General features: G+C 37.1%; 3 protein-coding genes across 3 annotated transcripts in view; 1 reads left to right on the forward strand and 2 right to left on the reverse strand.

Annotated features, from left to right (window-relative positions):
• Positions 1-2,214, reverse strand: part of LOC123252150 (LRP2 binding protein) — a 55,125-nt gene extending 52,911 nt beyond the window's left edge. The window contains exon 1 of the mRNA XM_044681545.1: positions 2,130-2,214. The gene's annotated coding sequence lies outside the window, so the exon portion shown is untranslated. The remainder of the gene's footprint in view (positions 1-2,129) is intronic.
• Positions 1,609-6,377, forward strand: ANKRD37 (ankyrin repeat domain 37). Its single transcript, XM_044681546.1, has 5 exons — positions 1,609-1,905; positions 2,139-2,291; positions 3,792-3,883; positions 4,762-4,982; positions 5,899-6,377. The coding sequence occupies exons 1-5, from the start codon at positions 1,879-1,881 to the stop codon at positions 5,913-5,915; spliced, it is 510 nt and encodes a 169-aa protein (XP_044537481.1). The 5' UTR covers positions 1,609-1,878; the 3' UTR covers positions 5,916-6,377.
• Positions 6,378-6,418: 41 nt separating this feature from the next.
• UFSP2 (UFM1 specific peptidase 2) overlaps positions 6,419-24,845 on the reverse strand; it is a 39,074-nt gene continuing 20,647 nt past the window's right edge. The window contains exons 2-11 of the mRNA XM_044681651.1: positions 23,650-23,833; positions 22,097-22,163; positions 21,640-21,797; positions 19,670-19,862; positions 17,046-17,192; positions 14,991-15,155; positions 14,414-14,538; positions 12,159-12,235; positions 9,422-9,546; positions 6,419-6,505 (exon numbers count right to left, since the gene is read on the reverse strand). Coding sequence (XP_044537586.1) covers positions 6,419-6,505; positions 9,422-9,546; positions 12,159-12,235; positions 14,414-14,538; positions 14,991-15,155; positions 17,046-17,192; positions 19,670-19,862; positions 21,640-21,797; positions 22,097-22,163; positions 23,650-23,833 — 1,328 coding nt within the window. The remainder of the gene's footprint in view (positions 6,506-9,421; positions 9,547-12,158; positions 12,236-14,413; positions 14,539-14,990; positions 15,156-17,045; positions 17,193-19,669; positions 19,863-21,639; positions 21,798-22,096; positions 22,164-23,649; positions 23,834-24,845) is intronic.

The following is a 24,845-nucleotide window of genomic DNA, read 5'->3' on the forward strand; positions in this document are numbered from 1 at the left end:
AGAATAAAAAATTATTGCAAACAGCATCTTTTGATGTAATCTAGCCAAAACCAATTGCAGGTGGGGAAAGTGAAGCCAAGTGAGCTTGTGACTTGCCAAAGGTCATAGTTTTTAGTCAACATTTGAACCAAGGTTCTGACTCTAAGCTGTTCTTTCCTCTCTGTGCATCTTTGACCTGGGTCTGACTCTGAGCTTTCTTCCACTTTTTATAAACATTTATTAAACACCTATTGTTGTGGGAAGAGTTTTAAGGTGAAACCCTGGATCTGGACAGGTTGCCCTTGTCAAGAATGACACTCCAGTTGCTAGCTTAAAAATAAAAGATTTATTCATTTGAATGCAAGTCAAATTGGTTAAGTCAAATTGAATGGCCGAGGGAGACAGCAGATGAAATGCTGGCCCCTAGAGGAGGTGTGTTCTGGGCTTTATAGATACCCTTTCAACAACAGGACCTATGGTAGAAATAGGATGATGGCATATTACCTCTAGAACCCAGGATGGCTCGTGTGGTTATGTCCTGTGCCTCAAAGTCAAAAGTTTAGAGGATAATCACATATCTGGCATATAAAATTGATGTTTATCAGGAGCGGCTGGGAGGAGCCTCTCTCTGCTCATCAGGAATGAGGGGTTGAGCCTGGAGGGGATCTTCTTTCTTAGCTCAGTCACCTTCCCTGGCACCACAGGAACGTAAGGAAAAATGAGTCTTTTATGTATTCCCTGATTGGGACACGATCCGGGGTTTGGGGGTGTCTAGGGGAAGCCTGTACCCCCACATCACTACCATACTCCAGGCATAGGGCTAGGCCCTGAGGACAAGGAAAGGTAAAAAGAGAGTCTGCCATCAAGGAACTTTCCGTCCAATGGGGTCCCTAAAACACCCGCTCTCTCCGCTCTCTCTGGCTGTCACTTTCATCATCTGTAAAAGGGCTTGGACTAGATGAGTCCCTTCCAGCTCGAAATCATTAGGTCCAATGAAGCAGCTTTCATTGGTATGGAATTGAACTTCCAAACTTCTCCTTCACCTTGGCCTTTCAATTAGGTAATGAAGGCTATAACTGAGTCCCCGTTGGGGGAACACATGCAGATAGAAACCAGACTGGCTCGCCAGGCCTCCAGAATGTGAACACACCAACATGGCGCCCCTTCCCTGAGGGCCGGGGTCCCTGGTCCTTTTCCAACTTCCCGACCCGGGATCACGGCAAACTCCCTTCCTCCCCGCCCTGGTCTCTCCTCTCCGTCCCACTCTTTGTGGGGCCAGGTGAGGGGAGCGTAGCCCATCCTCGAGAGGCCCTGGCCCCTCACTATTTCCTGCTTACGTGCATGGAAGCAGGAACCTAAACCCACAGCTATCTCCACCCCCTCCCCAAGCGGGGCGGTCGGGTGTGGGACGTGCAGTGCCGCCCTGTACCTCATGGCCGCCCCCGCCCCCGGGCCTCCAGCCCGCACCCAGCCCCCCTGCAGGCTAATCGCGCCTGCGCACTTCTCCGGGTTTCCCCCCGCCCCGGGGTCCAAATTTCCCCGCCCACAAGCTCTGACCAATCAGTTCTAAGGACCTCTACTTGGTTCCCTCCTCCCCCCACTCTGGACTCCACGTGGTGGTGTTTGTCTACGTGCTTCCCAGACCCTGAGCCCCGAGGTCTAAGCTAGTGGGCGGTCTCGGAGGGGAGGGAAAAGAAGAAAAGGGAGGGAGAAAAGAGCTGGAGAAACCGGACAGAAGAGAGAGAGGAGGAGGAAGAGAAGGGGGCCGGATAGGGGAGGGTCGGGCCGGACGGGGCTGTCCCGGGAGCAGGGGAAGTTCCCCAAAGCAGCGCTGACCACAGATCCCCAGCCCGTCTGCAGCTCCTTTTTGCCCGTAGCACCGGCTCAGGGGGCGCGACGATGCTACTGCTGGACTGTGGAGCCGAGGTGCGTCAGTCCGTCCTTCTGTCCATCGAAGGCTTGGGAAGGAAATTGTCCGGGGCGGGGGCCCCAGACGGACCGAGGCCAACTTGGGTTAGGGCCGCGGGAGCGGAGTCCGGAGCGTGTGCTCACTGTAGAGGGGCGCCCGAGGCCGCAGAGGGGGACGTAGATGTTGAGACCTTGACTGAGGCCCCTCGTGTGACCCTCCCTTTCCCCCCTCAATACCTCACCCTCCTCAGGTGGACTCGCTGAAGCGCTTGCTGGAGCCCGGCAGCGCCGTAAACGCCCCTCGAGACGCCTGCGGCCAGACCCCCGTGCACCTGGCAGCCCAGGCTGGACATCCCTTTTTTCTGCTCTGGCAGCTGCAGACGGGAGCAGACCTCAACCAACAGGTAACTAAGTAACTGAAGGACGGTTGGGCCTCACCAGGGTGACCGGCAGGCCCCCGACACTACAGTGCTCCGTGCAAACAACCCAGGTCTTTTTCGATGCGTCCTTTCCTCTTAGCGTACTGCAAGGAATACTGGACTCTTCTGGGAGATTAGATTCTCTTTGTTGCCTTTGATCGAGCCTGGTCACCTCCCGTCCCTGGGTCTCCAAGCCCTCCTTTGATAAATTACACCAGAGAGCAGATTATAACCGACAGCTTGTAGGCTGGAAGTCCCAAAGATCCGCGTTTCACTTCTGCCTCTGACACCGTGACCTAGCTTTTTTCCTGAAAGTTAAACTTTAACTCAATCAGGATGCCTTACTAAGATGGTGAGTGGTGGGCACGTCTGAGCTAGAATCGGTTGAGGAGGTTGAACTAAATGACCAGGTCCCTTCCAATTCCTAAATGTTCCAAAATATAAAAGCTTCACTGTTAATCAGAGTTCTAAAACTGAAAGCGATCTCAGAGGCCAGAGATCCAACCGCTTTTACAAATGAGGAACAGATGAGACTAGACCTGGAGGTGGGATTTGATTAGGGGGTCCTCTTTGCCCTGCTGCCCTCACTTTGGGAAGTCCTGGTATTACTACTGTCACTATTACGTTCTTCTAGTTCTGGAGAGATTTTCCAAGGACTACTTGATCTGTTTACCTGGAATTCATTTCCACTGAATAAAATTAAGTTATACTTTGGTCTTTTAAAGTTGTAATTGATGGAGCAGCTGGGTGGTCCAGTGGATAGAGAACTAGGCCTACAGATGGGAAGTCCTGGCTTCAAATGTGGTCCTGGACACTTCCTAGCTGTGTGAACCAGGGCAAGTCACTTAACCCCCCATTGCTTAGCCCTTACTACTTTTCTGCTTTTGGAATTAATACATAGTATTGTTTGTAAGACCTAAGTTTTTTGTTTTTGTTTTTTTAAATTGCCTTGCTGGATAAGTTCTAGCTTGGATCTGATTTGCTTATCTCTTCTAACAAGAATGCAGAACACATTTTTTTTTCTGCTCTTGACTAATGAAAATACCATCTATACTGAGTTCCTTGTGCATGGAGATCCATATCTATTCAAAAGGGGCCTGAGGGATAAAGTCCTTTAGTAGGTATTTGGCTGCAGGCCTGTGGTATCCTAATACTTTAAATCAGTGGTATCAAACTCTAGTAGAATGGAGGGGCTACTGATGTGTACTTGGGTCATACACTGACAGTTAAAAAATGTAATATTTTGTTTAGTATTTTTAAGTTACTCTTTAATTTAACTCAGGCTGCTCTCAGGTGTTTTGACACGTCTGCTGTAAATCATGAAACTGGGAAAAAACTCTTGTGGCATGCAGCCAGAGCAGTACAGTTCTCATATCTTAAATAATTTAGAATCACCTCTTTGCCTCTGAGGGAGAAAGCTGCTGGAGGGGAGGTTCTTGTGTGGAGGAAGAATCTAAATGTCCATCTTTTCTTGTTTTTCATCAGGATGCTTTTGGAGAAGCTCCAATACACAAGGCAGCTAAAGCTGGGAGCTTGGAATGCCTCAGTCTGCTAGTAGCCAGTGATGCCCTAATTGAGTAAGTAATGAAACCACCTTACATTTGTTTAGTACATTACCGTTTCTGGAGTGCCTTTATAAAGTATTTCATGTAATCCCTTTCGTTCTGAAAAGCAGAAAATCAAATAACTGCTAACATTTTGCACTTTCCTTGGAAACACCAGAAATCTGAAGAGTCAACAATGGACAAAGTTCACTAGCATTTAATTAATGTTCTGCACAGAAATACTAATCTTGATTTACATGGTAACTTGATGTAGTTCAATCTTATTCTTGAATCAGACACTTTACAACAATTACAGCCATTTTGCATCCTTGATAACCACAGAAATGTTATTCTTCAGTTTTGGCAGAGGAAAATCCATTCCATTTTAATTGTGTTTGAAATCTCTGGCACTTGCTTGTAGTAGGAAACAGATAGTCCCTGTGTAGAGATTATTTTCTCTTTAAAACATTGGCCCTGAAGTCAAATACCTCTTCCTGCCCTGTCTTCATTTAACAACAACTTGTTTCCTGGAAGAGTCAAATTAGTTTGATGACAATTGCCTTTTTTTGTGAGTCACCATAAGAAATGTTAAATGATAATAAGAAAAAAGTTTAAAAATACAAAGAAGAGAGAGATCAGAAGAGGGCACAATAAGCAAAAAGGCCTTTTTATTATTTTCTTAAATTTTAATATACATTTAATTGTAAATAATTTTTAGTTTTATGTATAGTCATTTTCCTTTCCTTTTTGTGTGATGGGAGGAATACATAACGTTGAAAAAATCAGATTCCTTTTGGAATATTGTTCAACTGGATGTTTTTGTTGATGAGCTTACTAAGCAAAGAATAAAAAAAACTTTTAGACATAGTAAGTCATTTTTATTGATCTCCAATTCTGTGATTAAATTGCAGCTTACAGAACAAGAATGGGCAGACTGCAGAAGATCTGGCATGGTCTTGTGGATTTCTAGAATGTGCCAAATTTCTCAAAACAGTTAAACATACACAGAGTATGAAATTAAGTCAACAATTCAAATGTTCATTCAACACTAACAACTGTGGTTTGTTGGTAAAAAAAAAGAGAGCTTCCAGGATTGTGGACAACTCAAATGGGAAGAAGCATCGATCAGATGGTAGGTAGTATGCAAATTCTACCCTTCTTCCCGCAAAGATTCTGCACAAATATTAGAATTAAGGTCATTTTATTTAAAAAAAAAAACAAAAAAACCTCATTTTATCCTTCTTTAGTAAAGTTCAATCTGTTTTTAGTTTGAAATACTAGTAATTTTATTCTCATTAGAATACAATCAGCATTTGTGACTTAAAGCACTCTGGTAATTTTATTAGTAATTTCTTTCACTTTCAAGTTGGTAACTATGCACATTCATGGTTTTGTGCATTAGAGAATAAAAGAGAGGCATATGCATATTTATATTTTTGAAAAGGAAGAAAGTATTTGTGAAAGGGTTTGGGAAGTGATCAGAAAAAAAATGAGAAAATGGCTGCTTTGGAATCTCAATGGGCTCACATCCCTGGTTGCATCAGCTCAGCTGAAAGCAGTATAGATCAGATGGGAACTCATGTGCTTTTTATGGAGGAAACAGTTCAACCAAGGAACTGAAAGGGAGATTCAAAATGGCAGATTTGCCCTTTTTTATCTTGGGAGTTCTTCCAATATTGCTATCCCTCTCTGTTTTGCCTATCTCTTGCATTTCATAGGTTTTATTTTGTTAGGGAAAAATGCATATTATCAGAATTGATGTCTTTGTAAAGATATGCAGAAAAGCATGTTTTCAACAATCTGTAGTAAAAGATTGCAGTTTTTTGGTGGCTCTGGGAACCTAAACCCCTATTTCTTATAGGTTCAGTGACTTTGACTTCTCATTCTGTTTTCTAGGAATGGTCTTCCTCTCAGATCCCATTTAGATTTTAATTGTAATTAATGGCTGTTTGGTATTTCATAATGTAGTGCCTCTCATTGAAAAGATTCCAGTGGAAAATATCACAAAGGAAAATTCTTTTTCTTTCTTTCTTGTTTTTTTTTTAAAGCAGGCCATTTGTGTTGAAATGGGAAGCTGATGAAAAAGAAGTTTGGAGCAGACCACAAGCTACTGGACTGATCTACAAAATGTTCTTATCTTCTTCTAAGAAGGAGCAAGATATATTAAAACTTTCTTCTGAGTGAAGATCATTTCAAGAATACATGTATTCACATAGTTTTGGTATGCTGCATTTGGTTGTATATGTTTCAGCTTTATATCTGAGGTCTTTAACTTCAACTAAAGACAAATGTTAGGGTGTTTTTTTAAAACCTTTTTTAAAGGCTTCAGCAATAATGAAGAAAAATAGACTGATCATTCTTAAGTTATAACAATGACATGTTAGTCTACTGTTAATAAAGTACTGATTACAGAGTACCTTACACATAGTATATACTTAATGTTCAAACTAAATGGATGCATTGGAAATTGCTATTATATACATCTGTCTACTTTGTGTTTTATGAAGTCTGGGCTTTATTTTTACCTATCATGCACCTTAACACTGTTACAAATATTCTACAGATTCTTCAAATAGTCTTGGGTCGCTGAGGAAGGCAGAGATTATAGTAGGCATCCTTTTTCCAAAATTCTGGACCCTTCCATCCACACCAACCCTAGATCAAAGGATAGAAAAATAAAGCTTGTTACACTGTCTAGCTCCAGTAACCTCTCCTTACCCCCAAATCCTAGGAAACTGAATCCAAATATTTGTGGATTTGCATCATCGTCAAGAAACATTTATGAACTTCTGCTGGGTAATGGTTTTCCAAGTTTCATTAAAGTCTTAGCATATGCAAATCAGCAATAATTTCCAAAGGAAACAAATCCAAATGTACTCAGTTATCTAAACATTCAGAATTTTACAGTGCAAACTATAATGTACTACAGACAGTGTTCAATATCTCCCTCATCCTCCTTCACTGGTTCCATGACTAAGTCGACCCCATTCCTTCTATTTGTAACTAAGAATAGTATTTACCTACAGCAAAAAGCATTTCTTCCAGACATGATTCTAGGCAACCAGGAAAGCACTAAGAAGAGTTCCTTTACTTTTCTTGTGTCTCTATTACCTGATTTTTGGAAAAGGCCCTTAAAAGTTAATTGTCATTAATTATTTTTGGTTCAGATCAGATGTTTTAGTGAGGAAAAAATCCTCAAATGAGTTAAGGTAGTGCAGTAGGTTCTGCTTTTTCACTTCTAACATGGAACATGTATGGGGACAGGCCTACAGGCAGGCCCCTCTTTACATACAAGGCAGGTATTAAATGTAAAAGTGAGTAATGATCTTATTCCTTACCCTAAAGGACATTTTAACCTTAAAATTACGGTTGACAATTATTTGGGCAGAAATCCAAATTTAAAATCCTCTTTCTTTGGTGAGGCAAGATATAGTATTACTATTTATCCTTTATTCCTAAAATCACAATATTTAATAATCCTTTCACCAACATAGCTAATCTTTATTCCAAATAGTTTAAAAGACTTATGTTCTAGACTTGCAATCCTTTTAGGATCTCCTCAACCTACATAGGAATCACTAGTGTCTGATCAAAAAAACATGAGTGCTAGTGATCCCAAGACTCTTTTTGGGTTGACTGGCATGTGCTTAGGACTCAGGAAAGTCCTCGTAATGAGAAAAAAAAAGAGCCACATCCACTGGCCTGGAATAAGTAGTCATTTTGAAGCCATGTTTTGCCATTTAGCTCTTATACCTTGGAACAAATAATTGCTTTGATCCTCCCATGGTGCTTCACAGAACAAAATGAGACAATGCGTTTAAAGCATTAATGCATGGTTAGGCCACTATAAAGATGCTAAATGTCACTTTTAAAATCCAGAATAGTCCTTTCCTATAGGTCTCATGCAATAGGTAGTCTAGGTTATTGCATCCTTCGTATTTCTAAGTCAAATTAAATTTTAATTGTCTTCTGCTGTTTTCTTCCCTTTCTAACACCATCCTGGAAAGTCTTTCCCTAATAATCTCATAAATAATGTATTTATTGTACCCAGACAGCCCTCTAGCACCCGGCATCCTAAATAGAGCCCTCATGTCCCACTTATTAGTAGGTAAATCAGAACATTCCAGACCTATATGCTCCTTTTTTCCCTTTTCTCCATTTTGCACCAGAAGATCCCAAAGTGGATCTGAAAGTAGAGGTGGCAGATAACACCGTTCTCCATAAGGATCACTATCTTTGGATCCCTGAAAAGAAGGGTGCATCTGCAGCAGTGATGGGACTTAGCCTATATGAAAAAGGAAAGCTGGGAAGCCAATTTAGGAAATATGCCATTTATTACCCCATTTGGGGAAACTGCTAATAGCAATATCCCATCTGGACACAGCATCACACTGTCATCTCTAGCCAGCTTTAAGAAATAGCTTTTACTAAATCTTTTGGATGCCTAAAGTTTAGTTGTGTGTTTCCTTCTTTTCTCCTAAGTACAGGCACAAGGTTACAACACAATCCCTTTTTGGAGAGGTACTTGCCACCAGATAGGAATTAAAATGAGCAGAGGGGCCTGGGAGGAGTGAGCATTGAGATCTAACACCTTCTAGCTCTCAATCCTGTATTCTCTGCATGACAGTAACAATTCTTTTGAGGCTATATCATATTCTACATTTGTGGCTATTTAGCAACATTTGCTTTCATGAGAAGTCAAAAAGTCTTAGGGTCAGAAGGGAGCTCAGTAGTTTGCCATAGACAATCAATCCAGCCTGGATCCCTCCTGTTGCTCAATTATAGGCCTGATTCATTGTCTGTCAAATCTAAATACAGACAGACAAGCTATAAAGTTATACATCCAATAAACAAATGTAATTTGAGCATTATGTAAACTGTTCCTGAATGATTCCAACTATTCCAGTCTTCCAAATTCCAAAATTGTTCCAAATGCCAAATCCCCAAATTGGACTACATAAACGTGGTCCAAATCTCTTAAATAATTTTGTTCCTAATTAAAACAAAAAACCCCAAAACATCCTTCTATCTGAAGTTGGTCACTTACAGGAGTAACATCATCAAACAGCAGAAACATCAACTTTCAAAGCTCATTTTCTTTATAAAACCTGTTTTCTTGGCTCTAGACTCTACTACAAGACTAAATTAATTCTATATAGGTACCTAGGGGGCAGTTAGGTGGCTCATCTGATTGAGAGCCAGGCCCAAAGACTGGAGGTCCTGGGTTCAAATATGACTTTAGATAATTCCTAGCTGTGTGACCCTATGCAAGTCACTTTGCCCATTGCCCTAGACCTTACCACTCTTCTGCCTTGGAACCGATGGAAGATAAGGATTAAACATTTTTTTCTTTTAAAAATAGATGCCTAATTTTATTTTGCAAAATATTTAACTCCCCATGTCCCTTGCCATTACTATCATTTCCTAACCCCCAAGTCCCCCCACCCCAAATGGAATCTTCTGTTGAAACAGAGTAGTACAAGTATTAGCCACATTTGACAGCACATGATTCTTTCTGATCACTGATCATAATTCTGTTGCTTCAGTGTGATTTTCCTTTACCATACCCACCTTTTCCAAAATGACTGGCAGGTCTTCTGGTCCTGGGTAATGTGGATCTAGAATAAGGTATTTTATCTGCCCTGTTATCTCATTCCATGCCACTCCTAGTATTGTATGAGCCAAGACTCCTCCACCTAAAGAAAAGGAAATAGGATTGGAAATAAACTGGGAAATGTGTCTCGAACTTTATGTTCAAAAAGAAGAATTACTTTATTTTCTAATTTTCCCCCAAGCAGTTTTAAAGCACACAACCTACACCATTCAGACTAGAGGGAAATAAGGGGGCATACTTAGAAATGATATATTAAAAAAAAAAACAAAAACGGGCCTGGTGCTCCACTGTGTCTATTTTTAGTTATTTTTGTTACTACAAACAATTTAGTTGTCAAAGGGGCCTCAGACCATCCTCTCCAAACCACTAGTGCAGAAATCTCTTCTGCAATATTTCTATAATGTCTGACTGCTGCAATGCAACCCATATTGAATGGCTCAAAGCTGGGCAGTCCTTTCTTAGTTTAGCTAAAATATGTCTCCTTATGACTTTCATCTCTTGTTTAGTTCTGCCTTCTGACATATCACAGAACAAGTCTACTATAAGCAACATTCCTTTAAATATTTAAAGATAGCCATCACGTTTCTCCTTTAGTCTTCTCTCTGTAATTATCAATAAAAACAAACAAATCCTTACTGCCTCAGAATCAATACTGTGTATTGGTTTAAAGGCAGAAGAACCATGATAGGTAGACAATTAGGGTTAAGTGGCTTGTGCATGGTCACATGACTAGGAAGTGAGATTTGAACCCTGGACCTACCATTTCCAGGGCTGGCATTCTATTTACTGAGCCCCCTAGCTGTCCCTGTAATTAGTAATCATTCTTCACACCAACATTTCTCTGCATCGAAGAAATGGATTTATACCTTCCATTTCTCTGCTCCACAGAGGTATTAGATGAAAGATATTATTTAACTAACTGAAAATAATATAAGAATAGATGGATGGTAGAGGATCATCTTGTTTTAAACTGTGAATGCTGGGTAAGAAAGTTTGGGGAGTTTATTGGCTTATGAAGTTGGATGGTTGAGTCAAATAACTCCTCCTCCTCTTCACTACCAAAATAAAAAAGTAGCAACCTACCCTTTCCCAGATGGTCTCCCTTTAACCCTCACCTGTCTACACTCCCAAACTTGGTAATACACAAAGCTACTCAACACACTGAAACCCATCCTTTGACCCCAACCCTCACTCCGGCTTCCTAATAACTCGTTCCTTTATATGTATTATTTTTCCCTCTATAAAATGTAAATTCCTCAGCAGCAGGGACATTGCTTGTTTATATCTGTTTACTCAAAGCTTGGCCCAGTGCTTGGCAAATGGTAAGTACATTTATTCATGTATGGATGCACATATGTATGTAAAATACATGCATGTACATATATGTACACATGTGAGTTTTGTGTGTGTACTTTTATGACTGAATATATTTTTACATGATATGAGGGAACTGTATATTTCCAATTTGGTATCTAACAATATGTCTGTCTATGTATTGGGGAGACATTTACATCATTTCCATTAATGAATGATGAAACTAAGGTTTGGAGGTGTTAAGTGATTTGCTCAGTCTACCATCTAGTAAATGCTAAGTGGGACATAAAACATCTCTCTTCAGTCTTGAGTTCAACATTCTATATGCTAAGCCAGATGTCTTTCAATATAGGTTAGTAAAAGTTGTGTTTACATTTTTGTATTGGAAAGTCAGGAAGACTCATCTTCCTGAGTTCAGATGTGGTCTCAGACACTTAAACAGCTACGTGACCCTGGGCAAGTCACTTAACTCTGCCTCAGTTTTGTAATCTATAAAATGAGCTGGAGAAGGAAATGGCAAACCACTCTACCATCTTTGCCAAGAAAACCCCAAATCGGTCATAATTAAACAACGATAACAAGTGGAAATGGAAAGATATTCTAGAGGGCACTTGTGGGTTTTTATATAGCAGAATGTATTATAGATTAGGTTTTATTTGGCTAGAGGACAAGTAGAGTATTTATCACTACCTTTCTGAGTAAGCACTACTTTATTCATGTTCTGGAGTCATTCTTATCACCAAGAATCCATAGGAACAAGGCTCCAAAAGGGTGTTTAAAAATATATAAATATACATGCATAGATACATATTTGCATACAAATGAATATATTTAGCATTATACATATGTGTGCAGCATTGCCATATAGCATAGCATTTAGTCATTATACACATATGTATGTGTAGCATTCTACATTAAGAAAATAATACTCATGTGAAGAAATCCATGAACCATAGAGAACATGGCAGAAAGCAAATGAATGGAACTCGGTGGATTCAGAAACAGAAGCCATGTTGTCAACTGAATATTTGCATACAGATGGACAGTCTGGCCAGAAAAAAGGAAAGAGAAGAGGATTTGGGGAAAAAATAGCTCAAAAGAGGCCTCATCAAGAAAAGACAGTGAGTACAGTGGATTTGGAGTCAAGAACACCTGACATGGTAGGAGCAATAGTCTAGGTCCTTTTCCCATGCAGGTTGGGCTAGTTTTTCCTTAAATGATATAAAAAAGTTACTCAGAGAATTCAAGTTCCCTGCTGCTGCTATCATTTCCTCATTGCATGAATATAAAGCAGTCAGGAGGAACTAGAGGGGCCCTCAGATTCTCGCATAATCAAATTTTCTTAATAATGACAATTTCCTTGTACCGCAAACACCTTACCAATCATTACTGGTGTTCCTTCGTTCTGGAAGTGATTAGCAAGTTCCCTTCCTTGAGAAGCTAATTCAGAACCTTGGCTAGGAAAGAAACAATTTTGCATGAGATCTCTAATCTTCAATTCCAAGCTTAGATAAAAAGCATTAAAGAACAGTGTTTTAACAATTTTTATTTGTGTAAAAAAAATATAATAAAATGGGTAAATCTAAAAGCTTTTTGGAAAAATTGTTGGTTACTCTCTAAGAACAGCATCATCTGCAGTAATTCTTTTTAGTTCTAAGTGATAACAATGGCTTAGGCACTAGGTAGAGTGCCTAAGTGATGTGCCAGTGGCCATAATGGGCAGGGCCTGGAATACAATGCTGTCTTCTGTACCAGGCTGCCTTTTGTCAAATAAAGGACAAGGGAGAAATTTTTGGCCAGTAGATAAATGCAGATGTGAAAATATATTTGGATTTTTACTCACTCTACCTACCTAATGCATAATGTGCTAGTGGATGTCTGGAATTTGGGAGAGGTTACAGTCTGATTTTGGGTAGTCAAGGACCAATGTATGTGGCAATGACAGAGAAGAACTTTCTATCTCTTTAGCCACAGATTTGAATCTTGAAATAGTCATAATGAATTATGAGAATTCTAGCTTACCTTGATAGTGGTAGAGAGTGGTTAGCAAAGAAGTATTTATAATGTTTATATAACTAAAACTCCCCAAGGGCATGTGCTCATAATGTGACAAGAAATCTTGGATTCTCTTCTTCTGGTCTCTTATGCAACAGACCAAGATTTTATGAATGAGGTTAGAGATTCTCACCTCATATGGTCCCCATTTCGAACCATGGATGGCTTTGTCCATTACTATCCCACTTTATCTTTTTTCTTTTGGTAATGCAAAGCATGTTCTTTTGAAGGGGAAGATGGTCAAGGATAATTTTTTACTTTGGTGTTTAAGGCTGACAAGGCCTTAAACTTGTTATTGCTGTTGTTTTTTTAAAACTTAAGTTAAAAGCTAATATAATTAAACCTATGTTAATGTGTTTAGCAAGTTCTTTGAAAACATGTTTACAAGGAGGGGTTAATTCTATAGAAATTATATGATCAATAGTTAATCAGCTGAACAAAGTTATGGCAAGATTTGATAAAGCAATAATGACATTATAAACTATAAAATGAAGGGATTAGACAAGATGACCGTATAAGATCCTCTCAACTCTGCAACTTTGATCCTATGACATCACAAAATGACAAAGGTCAGGGCAATGTGATAAAAAAAAACCTTTCTTGTATTTTAATACAATGGCGTTTCAGAGAATTTTCACATTGGAATCATTAGGAATACTATTATTTATTTGTATGAATCATCTTAGCCAATCTAAGTACCAAACACAATAAGGTTAGAATGAGGATTTTTCAAATATGGAAGTCAAGACATTTAATATCACCACCAGAAGCTGTTGCCATAGTTACAAAGAATCTGATGGAATGTTGTGCAGTAATACTATGAAGTTCATAAATATACATTAAAATATGGCATTATATTGTATGGCAAATAATATTTCTCAATTTATTTTAGCCACATTGTAAATGTATTTATAAATATTTTAACAAAATGAGCAACTCAATTATATATTTATATAATAGACAGATCATATAGATCAATGAAAAATCTTTTCTCTTATAAGATTATTTTTTAGTGAACCTGGCATTAAAAAGACACTATAGAGGGCAGCTGGGTAGATCAGTGGATGGAGAGCCAGGTCTAGAGACAGGAGGTCCTAGGTTAAAATCTGGCCTCAGCCACTTCCCAGCTGTGTGACTCTGGGCAAGTCACTTGACCCCCATTGCCTACCCTTACCACTCTTCTGCCTTGGAGCCAATAGACAGTATTGACTCTACGACAGAAGGTAAGGGTTTAAAAAATAAACTAATTAATTAATTAATTTTTTAAAAAGACACTATATTTCCAGTTATTCAATTCTAGATTAATAGTTTTCTAATTTCTCTCAGATCTAATCCAAAAAGATACACACATTTCTGCTAAGTTCATTCATAAATACAAATTCAGAAAACCTAATAAATGGGAAATAAGGATTAAAAAAAAAGAGAACAAAAATGCAGAAAACAAAAAAAAGGGGCAGACAGGGAAAAGGAAAGGAAGCAAAAACTTAATGTTACCTCAAATGAAAGATAAATTATAGCTCTAAATTATCCATTAGACAAAAATACCACCATTATCAAAAAAATCAATGCAGTGTCCTTACCTGACAAATAATATTTTTGAAGTTATCCCCATCAAATGGTTCAGAACTAGCTGTACCTCAATAGAACCAATCCACTGGCGTGACCCTACAAATGTTGCTGGTTTGTCTCCCACATCAACAAGAGCCTTTATTATGCCCCATTGGGTAGGGGGATTAAAAAAAAATAGCATTTATATAGTGCTTTAAGGTTTACAAAGTGTTTTACAAATAGCATTTCATTTTATTTTTTAAACAACCCTAGTAGCTTAAAGTATTATTTAAGTACTATATAAGTACACCCTCATTTTATAGCTGAGGAAATTGAGTCAGACAGAGGTTATATAACTTGTATAGGTCTTCCTGATTTCAGGTGTGGTATTCTATCCACTGCACCATTCGGCTGTGTCTAGGCTTAAAATTTAGGGCACTTGTTTCCTTTTCTGCTTCTTTTAATTTCGATTCTTCAATTTGAAAGTTTATCAAGGATTAGATTTCTTCAAAAAAGAAATAAACTTCTACCATGAGAAGGTAGCATGAATTAATGCCAGCATCCTCAAGGGGCTTGAATTGTACATCTTGAAACACAGGGGCTCTCTACCTGCTGAATCTCCTGGTGTGTTGGAATGGACCTGTCGGTGTATCCCTGGTGTCTGAACCAAGAACAGATAGTTTGTAGAGACCGATAAGCACAGCCCCAGCCACTATCATCTATCCGATCCTGCATGTAATGATGATAACCGTATATGCCATGGACTATGTAAATCTGTGCAGAAAAAAAGGAAATATGACAAAATATCATATTAAGTACCATTATGTAAATATCATTTGCAAAATGAGAGTCATGATGTCCAAGATGAGCTGAGGAGCATTTCTAGATAGGAAAGAACAAAATAACATGGTCCAGTCTCCATGCCCCTCCCACCCTCCCAACTCTTTATAATAGTGGGGGAGGAAAGGGGAGAAGTGGTTCCTCAAGCCTAGAATTGAAATCACTTGCCCACATGGATAATATGGAAATGTTCTGAATGACTGCACAGGTATAATCTATATCAAGTTGCTTGCCTTCTCAGGGAAGGGGGAAGAAGGGAAAATATATGGAACTTAAAAAAATGCTAAAAATTTTTGTTTACATATAGTTGAGAAAAAATAAAAAAAAGGAAAGAAAGAAAATCACAAACCACACAGGTAATAAGCAGCAGTCAGGTCAATCCCAGGCCCTCTAACTCTTAAATCCAGTATTCATTCTACTGAACCACAGTTTCCCAGGCCCTCTTCTTTAAGCCTATTTTTTTCATGTGTAAAATGAGAGGGTTAAAGGTCCCTTCTTGCTCTAAACTTATGATCTGATGATGAAAGATCTCTAAACAATTTTTTTTTTTTTAGTTTGGATGTTTTACATTTGGCATGCTTCTCACACATGAATTCTTAAACATGCCATTCTTCATCACCACTGACATAATTATTTTTGCTTTTTAAAAGTTATTTATTTTTAATATTCATTTATTTTTTGAGTTCCAAATTTTCTCTCTCCCTCTAGTCCCAACTCCAGTCACTATGGCCCAAATAACTATTCTTTTTTTGTACTTCTGGTCAACTTCCTGTGACACTAATATATTCAAAGTTAATTTGAGACCTGATTGCATTGTGTATAGCACAGAATAAAATCCCAAACCAGGAATGAATTTAAACATTTTAAGCCTCCAAAGGAAGATAAAGGAACTAAAGAAATAAAAGAGAAGATGCTTGTGTTGATCTGTTGAGACTACCAGCAGCTATGGGAAAAGGGATATACTTTGTTCTGTATCATTCTCATCAAAAAAGCCCTATTATTTAATATTCAACATCAACAACATTCTAGGTCCCTTTTAAGACAAACATAGATAATAATCTGGTAAGATGGATTTTATGATGATACTAATATTGAATGAAATATTTTAGAGGATAATATAGATCAACTACAAACCACTACAAAGGAATGAATCTTTATAAAAGCTCGTTGGTGGAAAATATATATATGCTCCTTTCAGAAGTGAAATTGAAAATGACTCAGTCTTCTTTACTTCAAAATCAACTACAAAGCAGAGAATATATATAACACCGTCAACAATCAACAAACATTTACCAATTATCTACTGTGTTGCATTGGTGCTATGTGGATTACAAAGTACAAGACACTGCCCTAGAAAGGCATACCATGTTCCTGTGGTACAGTGTGCATGTGCACATACACACACACACATGCACGCATATATACATATATGAAATGATGAGGGCGTAGTATTGGGCAGAATATAATCAAGTGCTCTAGTATGTCTAGATGAAAAGTGTTATGGAAATAACCCTATGACAGAAGACTTTAAAACCTAAACATCTCTTAAGATGTTCGTCACTAAATGAAAAATATCCGAGTTATGCTGCAGACATATCTATACCTAGCCAAGAAGTGCATCAAGGCATAGATAAGAATTCAAATAATAACAAATTCAACTAAGAAAACCGCTTTTTTTTTCCTTTTGCTAAGCGAATAAAAGAATTTGGTTACAGGGGATGATTTGTTTTGGATATTAACAAGATGCTATCTCTCTATTAATGATCTTAAAAAAAAACAACACTTCAATTTTGATAATAATGATGTTTCCATAAATTAACTCACCATACCAGACTCTGAGCCCAGAGGATTTAGATGTGCATGTGGATTCCTGATATACCCATCTTTATATGGTTCGTCTGGAAAGTGATAGGCATTAGCTCTTTTGAAGTAAGGCTTATCATGAGGTAGGTGGTACAAGTCATGCAATTCCTAAATAAGAGGAGATTAAATATGAAGAATCAGAAATATAGATAAATCTTTAAATTTAATCCAATGAATAAATTAAAATCCAAAATATGAAATATAAAAAAATGATTACATACTATTTTAAAAGATTTTTAAAACATGCAATCTTAAAACGGAAAATATTTTAAGCAGTCAATTTAATAAACTAAAATTATAAATTAAGATTTAAAATGAAACTAATTTCAAACTTTTTTTTTTAATTTTATTTTTTAAACCCTTAACTTCTGTGTATTGGCTCCTAGGTGGAAGAGTGGTAAGGGTGGGCAATGGGGGTCAAGTGACTTGCCCAGGGTCACACAGCTGGGAAGTGTCTGAGGCCAGATTTGAACCTAGGACCTCCCGTCTCTAGGCCTGACTCTTAATCCACTGAGCTACCCACCTGCCCCCTTCAAGCTTATTTTTAAATGAACACTATTTTCCTAAATATTTCATAAACAAAAAAGTCTTTAAATATAAAAGGGGCTTCAAATGAATTCTGAAAAAAATGTAAGATGATTAACACAAAGAGAAGAGACACTGTGCAATATATGTAGAAAATATATATACACATATTTCACTAGCAAAATTAGATTTTTCATAGGCAAATAAACTTGTTTTTAAAACATTTAAGAATTTTAAGTTCAAAATTCAAATAAAATCAATAAATGTTGAATATTTACTGTGAACAAAAAAACTCTTCTGCAGATAGAAGGAGAATCAAGATCGAATTAATACTTGGTTCATGCCCTTAGTGAGTTTGAGTCATCCAAAGATTATTTCCTTCTGTGATTTCTAAAAACTATTATTGGGGACATTTAGAGACAATTTAAAAACTACTCATTTAAAAGTAGTGCAAGTAACCAAAGGGTATTTCTAAAGAAGGAAAGCAAGCTATCAACAGTCATCAAATAATGCTTCAAATCATTAATAAGAAAAATTCAAATTATAACAACTTTGAGGTTTTATCTTATACCCATCTGATTAGCAAAGATGGCAAAAAATGACAATGGAGAGAATTGTTGGAGTTGCCGTGGGGAAGACAAATTTGTTATAGCACTGATGGTAGGATTGTGAGTTGGCCCAATTCTGGAACACAATTTCTAATTATATACACAATTTTTTTTTTAAATCACTAAATGGTACATAACCAGTGATACCACTACTAGGCAATGCTCCAGAGAAGTCAGAAGACCGTATGGTCTGAGTCTTGGTGTCCCTCCCTTCCTCTCGCCCACCTTTCCTCCCTCTCAACCTCTTTTCCTCCCTCCCTCCTTCTTTTCAGTCTCTCAGTCTCTCTCTGTCTCTCTCTCTCTCCTTCCCTCTATATTACACACACACACACACACACATACACACACACACACATCCCCCTTTATAGTAGCCCTTTTTGTGGTATTGAAGAACTAGAAATTGCATGGATCAAGGAATAACTAAAAAAAAATTTCATGAAGGTAACAGAATATTATTGTTCTGTAAGAAAATCTTTTTAATTATGTTCTGGATGCACACCAGATGAGTTTTTGTTGTTTTTTTTTAAACCTAACTTTAGAAAAGCATACAAATGAAGGGGAAAAAATGTGGAGTAGAGGCCAGTATATGAAACTAATCTGAAAAGCTTAAAAAGATAATGCAAGATATTATTATTTCACAGAAAGTTATTTTTTAAAAGGCCAATCACTCTGTGGCAAGAGAATAAAAAGTTCAGTTTGAAAGTCTAAAGCACCTCCGATTGCATCCATGTGTATACATGTAAAAGATAACTATGTCCCAGCTTTCTGTACTAGGAATTTGACTATAAGTTAGAGACTGCATTACCCAAGGGCTAAATGGGAAGAGCCCTCCTTTGCTTGTGTTGCAAGACATGAGGAAGTTCTAGCCAGGCAAGACCACCTGGCAAAAAATACTAACTGTACTTCTGTACTTCCTATTGTTTCACTTCATTCTTTGAATAATCATTAACTATTTACTAAATTGCAATTGCCCCTGGAAGTATAATATCAAATAGTAGTCTAGTGGGCATTAGTAGAAATGGGATACAATTTTGCTTAGGGTCTTCCCTGATTTTTTATTTGCTAGAAACTTCTAACTATATGAGGGATAATAAGAGTGAGGGCAATTGATGATGTTATTACTTGATTCTGTCATTTCCATATATTCTGGGCATGTCTTAGAATATATAGGCCATGTTAAATATGAAAAAGTGAAATGACAATAAATTTATTTTTATGAATTTAGCATATCAATTTGTACTTAAGTTGAAAACTGGAATAGCTGAGTTTAAATTAAATATTAAAATATATATGCAAAATAAAATTATATATTAAATTATGTGACAAATTTCTACTAGTATGGTCATTTTTAAATAGTCATAATGTAAATATGAATTGTAGTTTCTATGCAGCCTTAACCAAATCAGGGACTATTTGCATCTAGTCCCTGAGACCTAATTATTAGGTTTTTACCTTTCTATAAGATTGTAGCTGACCATCTGGAACTCCTGATGGATATGAAATTGTTACGAGACTTTTTTCTCCTGGTAACAAAAAGTGAAGTGGTTCGGGCACCACTATTGATGTTCCTTTCATGTATTTCAAAATGCATTTCTCCATATCCGTTAGTTGATTGTGAACTGAATTTACTAACCGAATTCGAACTCTGTCAAATAAAGAAAATTATTTAAGTACAACAAAAGCTATAGTAGCCAAAAAAAAAAAAAAAAAGCTAGAACTAGGTAATACCAATATTTCTGACAGCTCAAATCTAAACATATTTGTTGGATTCTGTCCACATGACAAATGTTAGAAATAATAAGCTATTTATTAATATCAAAATAACAGAAACTGATATTCGTTTAGGCCTTTAAGGTTTACAAAGCACTTTCAAGACACCGAGCTTCACAATAACCCTACAAAGAAGGTGCCACCATTACTCCCTTTTTAAAGATGGGGCAACAAAGACTCTAAGACATGAAATGACAGTTAATTACACAGCTAATAAGTGTTGGAGGTGGGATCTTGATTCAACAAAGACTATTTAAGACAGTTAATAATTTGTCATAATATTGGCAGTTTCAAATTCTTTTTTTAAGGCAAGGGGGGTCAAGTGACTTGCCCAGGGTCACACAGCTGGGAAGTGTCTGAGGTCAGATTTGAACCTAGGACCTCCCATCTCTAGGCCTGGCTCTCAATCCACTGAGCTACCCAGCTGCCCCCATGGCAGTTTCAATTTAGTAGTTGTAACCTGGATTCAATTTGTTAATTTAATATTGAATATTTCCTCAAAATATTTTCATGAAAGACACCTTCAATCAAGCCAATCATTTTTACATTGATTTAATGGCAGTGACTAGAAAGCAAGCATATGGGTCAGTAGTAACTGGTATCATCTCTATCATTTTTTTCATTAGTAATAAAAAGACAACATGGTATAGTAGATAGAGATGACTTGGAAGCAAGAAGACCTGCTTATGACACATAATGGAAAGTGAATCACTCCTGGCAATGTCCTAAGACCACAAGCAATAGGGAAGTTTCCAACCTGCAGTCAGAGAGGGAATTCTGAATCAATGCAATCACAGTCCGATCTCAATCTCAAATAATATCTGTGATGTTTTTTTCCCCCTATCCACAAGTCAAGTCAACCATCTATTAAGCATTTACCTTGGTGGTAGGTATCACTATTTCCCCCTCTTTTAAGAGACAATCTGGTTAGTATTTACTGATATTTTTCTCATTTTTCTTTTTTTGGTAGTGGAGCTGAGAATACCTGAGTTCAAGTCCTGCCTCTGGCTGTATGATTATGGATAAGTAATTTAATTTCTCAGTAGTCCAGGTAATTCTCTAAATCTATAAGTTGCAAAGCAGGTACAGATTTGCATTAGTAAAGAGAATTTTCTCACTGAGAATACACTCTCTCTATGCTAATGAAATCACATTCATTCCCCTCCAAAAAAACAAACAAACATTTAGTATGCCTTCCCTCTTTCAGGTATCTTGAGAATTGATTTCTCAAAACTGAGTCACCTACAGCATGGACTTCTTCTGTAGCCATCTGATCTAGACCAGTTGTTCTTCTTATCTCTTTAATATTATTTATGCTTATTCATTTAATGTATTGGGAATTGGGATAAGACCAAATGTAGTAAATTCAGTGATGGATGAAGAGTATGGGATTATAGATATGAAGGAAATATTCAATATATATAGTAGTATTTCAGTCACAATCAGTGGGGAAAATAGGAACAGATTTAAAAAAATAACAACCCAAGGCTCCTGGGCTATTATTCTCTGATCAAAAGTAACACTAATATTTATTGTACTGTTCTTATTTTTTAAAACAAAAATATATGCGAGTCCATTATTATTAATATAGGAAGTTGAGTAGGGTATGTTCATAAAAATGAGCTTAAAAAACATTGTGTAAAAAGACTTACACTTCCCATGATTCTTCTGGATCAGCAGATATAACAGCATCTACTGGCAAAGTCATGTTAACATAGTGGTGACCTCCACTTTCTCTTTCAATGATGGGAGCTACAGCGGCTAGAGATGTTGACATTTCTAGCATGAGATCTATATTTATTATCTGAAGCTGCAGAGAAATACAATTACAATTAATTTTAGAAGCAATGTCAAACATATTTCAGAGCACAGATACATTTTTCATCTCCTTTCAGTTTGTAGATGATAACTTTCTAATATGAATTCTCATGAACTAAGTCCAAAAATGTAAAATGGGGAAGAAACATTAAATATGTTAAATTATAAGATTATATATAAATTATAAGATAAAACATCATAATAAATAAGTGACTTAGGAAATCTAACAATTACATAGAAGAAAATGAAAAATCTGTGTGATTCCCAATTAGTATCAGATGTTAAGTTTACCTGTCCTTGTAACTTTTTATCTTTCTTTTTGGTGAATTTCCACTTTGTATCCTCTTCTTGGTCAAACCTAAAATTTCAATATACAAAGAACTTAAAAATATGACATTCTTCATTTAAAGTTATTCTTACTAAGTTTTAAAAACATATTCAAAGCATCAAATATCTTTGACAAGGGACTGGTATGAAAGATAACAGGAAGCTAACACAAATAAATGAGACTAAAACTATTCTTTGGATTGATGGTCACAAGATATGAACCAACATTTTTAAATTTTTTTTAAATTTAATTTGATTAATTAAGAACATTTTTCTATGGTTACATGATTCATGTTCTTTCCCTTCCTTCCTCCCACCCCACCTCCCATAGCCAATGTGCAATTCCACTGGGTTTTACATGTATGAACCACCATTTTTAAAAGAAGACTTGCAAACTATTAATGATCATAGTGACTGCTCTCAAATGACTAATCACAAAGAAAAATGCCAGCCAGAACAACCGAGGCAAATTTCAGTTGACACTCAGAAATTTGGCAACTATAACAAAAGATGGAAATAGTCAACACTGGAGGGGTTGCAGGAAGACAAGAACATTAACAAGCTTTTGGTGGAGCTATAAACTGGTTCAATTATTCTGGAAAGCAATTTGGAATTATGATTAAAAAAGTATTAAAATGTCCATATTCCTTGACCTAGAAATTCTATTGCTAGCCACAAACTGTAGGGAAGCCAAAAGTAGAAAGAAATGCCCCAGCTATACCAAAATATATGCCAAAATATTCATCAGAATGCTTTTTGGGAATTCAAAGAAATGTTAAAGCACTTGCTGACTAGAGAAGGCTAAACAAATTGTGGTACATGAATATAATGGATTATTACTGGGTCACTAGAAATGATGGATATGGAGAAATTAAAAAACAAACCACAAGACAACTTATATGAACAGATACAGGTCAAATTAGGAATAAATAGAACTAAGAAAACAATATACATAATGCATACAGTGTACCTATATATATGATGGACATAATGCATAAATTTGGAAAGAACAATAAAATTAAACTGAGAACTATATAATTATAATGACTATGATTATCCCTGGAGAAGAGGTGAGACCAGGTATATATTACTTTTCCTTGCAGAACTGGGGGCTTATGGGTACAGAAAACATTGTCGAACACAGTCAGAAGGTTGGTTTTATTCAACTTTTTTTTTTTTTTAAAAACCCTTACCTTCCATCTTGGAGTCAATACTGTGTATTAGCTCCAAGGCAGAAGAGTGATAAGGGTGGGCAATGAGGGTCAAGTGACTTGCCCAGGGTCACACAGCTGAGAAGTGTCTGAGGCCAGATTTGAACCTAGGACCTCCCATCTCTAGGCCTGGCTCTCAATCAACTGAGCTACCCAGCTGCCCCCTTTACTCAACTTTTTGTCTTTTTTTTTTTCCACTTTGACTAAAGGGAGGCAATAGGAAGGGAGAGGAGGAAGGAGGTATATATTCATGAATGAACACAATATAAAAACAAAAGGCTCAATAAGAAATAAGAGCATACTCACTGAATAAAGCGCAATATTTCCTTACAAGCAGAACTGTCAGTTAACTCTGCTGGAACTGTGTTCATGTTGCTATTAGGCCATATGTACACTGAACTGTGGCAGATCTTGAACACGAGGGCATTTGATGAAAGTTTGTTTGAAAGGTCACTCAATACATATTTTAGTGCCTTTTTCACAGAAATATCTGAATTAAAAGGATATACTTGTTATTAATAAGATAATACTCTAATGATTTTCCTATCACTAAATGCTAAGGGAAAATTAAACTGCTAGTGCTAACTTCAACAATTTAATCCTGATTAAGCACCTAGCAAGAAACTGTAGGAGGCCCTGGGGACAGAAAGATAAGAAAGTTCCTGACCTCAAGGGTCATATATTCTACTGGTAGGACACAACACATTTATGGATAAGCAAATACAAAGGGTTTAGAGAACAATGAACTCTTACACTGGAAACTCCAAGACTCGGGATGAGGATGCAATTTCTCTGTTGACTTTATCCTTGGCTTCCACTCCTTATTCTCTGGACTTTTCCACCTTTCTCCCCTTCCCTGCTTTTGTGCTCTCTTTTATGTGCTGTCTGTCTGTCTCCACTTGTTGGAACTAGGCTCTTGGAGGAAAAGATCATCTTTTTTGCTTAAATTTGACCCCTCCTACTTAGCACAATGCCTGGCACGTAGTGAGTACTTAACAAATGCTTTCTCTCTCTCTCTGTCTCTCTCTCTGTCTCTCTCTCGCACTCTCTCAGTTTCTCTCCATCCGTATAAATATGCATCTATCAATCAAACTATATACCTCTATATCTCCCATTCAACCTATGTATCTCTATATATTTACCATTAATTTATTCATATATCTATATCTACTTACCAATATACTATGTATCTATCAATTTATCTACCTATTAAACCATATACCTATCTGTATATTTATGTATCCAGTATATTTATGCATCCGTGTATCTACATATCCACTATCAATCTTTGTATCTATCCATGTATCTATATACTTTCCTATCAATGTATCTATCCATGTCTATGTATCTACTTATTAATCTAACTATGCATCTACCTATCCATCCATCTCTATGCTTTTCCACAGAAGCAGTAAGATGTTAATTGGAATTTGGGAAATGAGATCTAAAAGTATATATATATATATATATATATATATATATATATATATATATATATATAT

This window comes from Gracilinanus agilis, chromosome 6 (assembly GCF_016433145.1).
Source record: "Gracilinanus agilis isolate LMUSP501 chromosome 6, AgileGrace, whole genome shotgun sequence".
Taxonomy (NCBI): Eukaryota; Metazoa; Chordata; class Mammalia; order Didelphimorphia; family Didelphidae; genus Gracilinanus; species Gracilinanus agilis.

Coding starts and splice junctions, on each gene's coding strand:
- ANKRD37 (XM_044681546.1), top strand. CDS start 1,879: ATGCTACTGCTGGACTGTGGAGCCGAG. Junction 1,906..2,138: donor TGCTGGACTGTGGAGCCGAG/GTGCGTCAGTCC, acceptor CACCCTCCTCAG/GTGGACTCGCTGAAGCGCTT. Junction 2,292..3,791: donor GAGCAGACCTCAACCAACAG/GTAACTAAGTAA, acceptor GTTTTTCATCAG/GATGCTTTTGGAGAAGCTCC.